The sequence below is a fragment of the Barbatula barbatula genome (genome assembly GCF_947034865.1).
Source record: "Barbatula barbatula genome assembly, chromosome: 21".
Classification (NCBI taxonomy): domain Eukaryota; kingdom Metazoa; phylum Chordata; class Actinopteri; order Cypriniformes; family Nemacheilidae; genus Barbatula; species Barbatula barbatula.
This window is the reverse complement of record NC_136784.1, coordinates 3,847,442-3,852,643: the sequence shown is the minus strand read 5'-3', so window position 1 is coordinate 3,852,643 and position 5,202 is coordinate 3,847,442. Positions and strand designations below refer to the sequence as shown.

Below are 5,202 nucleotides of genomic sequence, written 5' to 3'. Positions count from 1 at the left end.
AGAGTAAACATCACTAAAAATAACTTCGCATTTGCTGAGAGGGTGATGATTTGTTTCTCTGTGCACTGCGGGCCTGTGATGTTTGTGCGTCTTGGCTGGTGAGATGGTGTGACGGGTCATGGTCTCGGATGCCCATCAGGGCGCTTCTGAATGGGCAGATACCGCCTGCGGCATCTAAGACACTGAGCTGTGCCAACACGAGTGAAAGTTAGACAGAAACAGCTTTCAGATTGATACAAAAGAGCAGAAAACGCGGGTTGAAAAGACCACAATAACTGTATGGCAAATAGTCATTTGCAAGAAGTAGCCTTTGATAAGTTTTCATTATTATAACAGCAATAAATTAAATCGTTATTTACATGATTTTTTTACATACAACACTGTATGAAATTTGCACTTTATTTAAGAGTTATATTGTTTAGCTGTGCAACATTTTTATATTAAAAGTAACATAGGCTACAATAGGTTGGCCTGCATCCAATGTACATGACGGTAATGATATGCTATTTAATACAGGTTAATATGTATATTTACAAGTTATATATAACAATTAAAAATTATTACAGGCAACTGTGCTAATAAAAAGTAGCAAATTAAATGACACGGTTCAAAATAACGAAGGGTAGAAACGGGTTCACAGTACAGCACTACATGTCCCATCATACCTTTCGACTTCGTGGCGTCATCAAAGTGCGCAGTCTGTTAAAAAGCGGTGAGCTGGCTCTGTGCAGCAGGTAGGATTGAAGCAGTTTAGCTAGTAAAAAGGACATTTTATCGGGTGTTCGGTGTTATTAAGTTACAGAATTTGATGTTTTATGATGAAGGATTTCTTTGTTTTAAGCCTTGAACCTCATTGCTAACGGATATACAAGTAGGGATTGATTCGAATATTAAACTGCATTTATTTTATTTTATGAAATGTTTGGAAGTAGTTGTGTTAAAGTATATTTCTACTTCGATATGTACAGTATACTTTTGTTTGAAGACATTTCAAATACAGCTGCAGATCACTTGAATATCGTTGCCCTTAAATGTGATAGCATTTCAGTTTACTTTAAGCTGGACAACAATTTAAAAGAGTTATTTTAAAAGCTCCTAACATATGAGGTCATGAGAAAATTATTGATGATGTGTGTATAGTGCATATAATAAACTAAGTAATTTGTTCATCTATTATTGTATATTTAAAATTGCAATGCAAACCATTCATTGGTCATTTGTCAGTATCATCCAGCACCCAGTCAAAAACAAAATGACTGGACCCTTTATTTTACTTTTTTTCTCGCAGGTGGATTGTGTCATTCTGTCTCCTCTGTCCCATAATCCTCTGCACCATGACCAAGCTTCTGGAGTGGGTCTTTGGTGTGTTGCTGATTGGCATCCCATGGGGACTTGTTACCTTTGACCTCCTGGATTTACAGCTACCTCCACAGTATAAAGAAGTGGCCTGGCCGATGCCCGTCTATCTGCTGGTGGCGTTCGGGTGTTATTCACTGGCGACTGTGGGTTACCGCGTAGCCACGTTTAATGACTGTGACGAAGCAGCCAAGGAGCTGAAGGCACAGATAAAAGAAGCCAAAGACGACTTAAAAAAGAAGGGACTGAAAATGTGAAGTGTTTGTATACACGTACTGTGTTTCTTATATGAAGCTACATGGACATTTAGACGTGTTTATCTTATCATCTACCTATACAAATGCCAATGTAGTCTGACGTAACCATTTTTTCCTGATTGGGTCGCGCCCAATAATTCTTTTGAAACCCGGTCTGTAAAACACCCTTTGAAGCGGCAATTGTCCAGTTGCATGTGTAAAATAATCCTTAAAACTGTCCAGCTGAGTTCATGTTTTCCCACACGATGTAAAAGATGGTTGAATGTTTGCAATGTAAATTCCCAAAGCTGTGAAATCTGCTCCACACCTGTGACTGATCTATTTCCACCGTTTAAGGTCATTTACAATGTTACAGAGACATGTACTTATTGTCAACGGAGGACAATGCTATTTCTATACAACCACCAGAATCTGTGTATTTGCTTTGGCTGGGGGAATGAACTTATTTTTGACCCAGTTTTTTCAATCTTCGGAAAGAATCCACTATTTAGAATTGCAGCATGTTTGACTAAATATATTTACCGACAGAATTTTGACTTGAGGATTAATATTAAAATTGTGTCTGATTGCATATATTATCTGAACATAGTTGTTGATGTAAATCTTTAAAGGGATAGATCACCCAAAATTGAAAATGTTGTCATTACATTTCTGCAGAAAAATATATTCTGGAGAAAGTTAATAACTAAACAGCACTGGCACCTATTCAATTCTATTCTATGGACACAAAACCACTGCAAGTGAATGAGTGCCGGTTAACAGCATTCTTCAAAATATATTGTCTTGTGTTCTGCGGAAGAAAGAAAGTCGTACAGGTTTGAAATGACAAGAAATTATGACATAATTTTCATTTTTGGCTGAACTATCACTAAGTTCTGTTTATAAAGTAGTTTGATGGACAATTCTATTTAGCATTCCACACGATACATTTCAGACTTTGTGTACAGGCTTGTCTTTGATACAAAATACAAACCATAAGTCGTGTGTTTACTTGATGCTCCCCCTGTTTTACATTAGATCAAGCATTGGGGTTTGTCCCAACAGCGTGTGAATGGAAACTACTGTTGGTTTAGCTGAACTTTTTTGCCACGGAAATTGAGTTATAATTCTGAAATATGATCCACACCCATATGTTGGCTCTTAAAACACTAATCCTAAACCCACTAAGTGCACATGGGCGCTCAATATAGTTCAGAATTAATCTGATGTTTTTGGACAGCAAAGCTTATTCATTCTTTCCAGGCTTTAAGTAGGCTTCTGGAGTCTTGGAGTTTTTCAGGTCCCCTTTACCCCCTGTTGACAGGCCTATAAAGATCTTTTAAAAAAAGGAACGTTCTGCACTTTTCTCATATAAAGAAGCTCCACCCCAATGCTGATTGGCTACTGCTCAAAGTGCTGTGATGTCTCCCCCTATAGCCTCCCGCAAGCTGTTAACACATGAGAAAGCAGACTCAGCATTTTACTCCATTGAAACTACATGATAGTTTATGTTAGTTTGCTAAAACACAAGTTGTTGATTAAACACGTTATTTGCACTTAAATTGTTTGGACACAAAACCAAGTGTAAATGGGTACCACCGTTTGGTTACCAACATTCTTCAAAACATCTTCTATTGTGAGAAGAAAGTCATACAGGTTTAAATTGACAAGAGGGTGAGTGTATGATGACAGCATTTTCATTTTTGGGTGAATCATCCATTATCATTAAAGGGGGGATTTAACGCTGTTTCATGCATTCTGACTTCTTTACAATGTTTAAAGTGCTGGCTTCTCAAGCTTAACGTGGTCAACTTTACGTATTACATAGTATTTCTGTGCTCAATGCACTCCCCCATATAACATGTTTCGGAAAGTTTTTTTCAAATATGAAAAAACTTTACTTAACTTTTCTTAGTCCTTTATTGGGCAATTCTCCCGGAAAGGTACGCCAACAGCGAGACAAAAGAAATTGCCCGCCCACACATCAACTGACGAGCGATAGGAAGATCCATCTACCATCAAGATTGGCTGTGCTACGTTAAGATTGGCTGCCCTGCGTTTCTGCCGCTACAGCTTTTTAATCTTGCGATAGTGAGAGAAGTTAAGGTGTGTTTGATTGTTCAGGACATTTCAGTGATGGATGTTATATAACGCTGGATTTACAGATCATTTGAAACTGATAGATGAAGTGGTCCCTGTGCTTAAAAGATGCCGGACATGAACTGCACGTGTTAAGTCAAACTAAGTCATATATCTGTGTTTTGTTGGCAATCGGCTATATGTGCATAATGGAAGCAACTCAAATTTATAGTGAATCAAAACAGTTATGCAGGGACAATGCGATGATGTATTGTGTGCTCGTGATTTAGTTCCTCCCCCGCTCACCCCAGGATTTGGTGTGTTTAATCATACAGGAAATAGCTCTATCTATCTTTTATAAATGTGATCAAACTAAAACATTTTGAAGATATGAAGTATGCAATACAACTCTTTAGGTATTCAAGATTAATATGAGATTGGTAGAAACTGCTCGTTCAACCGGATCCTTTAAACAGTAGCAAGTGTATGTAGTCTGTCTGTCTTTAGGGACTAGCAGAGTTTGTTTTAATGGTGGGTTAGATGTTTGGTCATCCTAACATGGATGCCTCTATCAGTTTTAAAATGACAAAAAGTTGGTAGATTGTTTATCCTATTTTAATTACATCTGGAAGTCTCCACTATTTAACCAGTTTGTTTTAAACAGGACGACATAGATTAATAGGCACATTTGTCTTAGTTGACCTGCTTCACTGCTGCCTTTAGGGCAGAGCCATCACATTTATGAAATATAAGACAGGTCATGCACCTATTGCATGTCAATAGATCTTTATGCTCCAAACGTCACATTTGTCTGTTGTGCAATGTAATACGTCGCCTGCTCTATTATTGTTGGATGAATGAACTGCATGTGCTTCATTTCGATGCAATATATGACTATAAATCAAACCTACAGTGGCCTCAAAAAGCGTTGGACACTGAAGTCACACAATTGTATGGATGTCATTACATCAGATTATAAAGTTAGAAACCATGTGGCATTTATTTTTAAGACAAATATTTCAGGATTGTTTGGTTTGAAATGATAAATGGATTCAATCTATTAAATTAAAAGGAAAATATTTGTGGCGATCTTTGCTTTTTCAAACTTGCAAGATGTCTTTAGTTACTGTGATAAATGACACCTGCCGTTACTCTTCCATGGCACCTGCATCAACCTGATGTGAACTGACCTCATACAGCCATTAAAAATGACATCAGGACCAGAATGAAATTCAGACATTTTCAGGGCAACCTTTTTTCCCAAAAATGACCATTTTGTCCATTGTGTAGTTCATATTTCATTGTAATGCAACCAGACAACCGTTCACATGGGTTAAAATGACAGTAAGTTAAACAATATATTCCATAAATGTCTAAAAGTGTAAATGCGATGTACTGCCAAGACGTGAACAAAAAGAAATCCTGTCAAAAGTACCAGCTGCCAATCATTCTCTTTGCCCGCATAGAGCCTTGTTCAAATAAATACAAATGTTAAAAACAGAGCAGAAGTAATGCCTGAAAACTTTACCCA

General features: G+C 37.4%; 1 protein-coding gene across 2 annotated transcripts; it reads left to right on the top strand.

Annotated features, from left to right (window-relative positions):
* The first annotated feature begins 642 nt into the window (after positions 1-642).
* On the top strand, positions 643-3,147 carry dpm3 (dolichyl-phosphate mannosyltransferase subunit 3, regulatory). Of its 2 annotated transcripts, none has more exons than XM_079484463.1 (2): positions 643-734; positions 1,289-3,147. In XM_079484463.1, the coding sequence occupies exons 1-2, from the start codon at positions 652-654 to the stop codon at positions 1,611-1,613; spliced, it is 408 nt and encodes a 135-aa protein (XP_079340589.1). In that variant the 5' UTR covers positions 643-651; the 3' UTR covers positions 1,614-3,147. The 2 variants fall into 2 exon arrangements, with proteins under 2 accessions (XP_079340589.1, XP_079340590.1); XM_079484464.1 differs by lacking the exon at positions 643-734 and adding an exon at positions 739-871 and having other exon boundaries at positions 1,289-2,596.
* Positions 3,148-5,202: the final 2,055 nt, after the last annotated feature.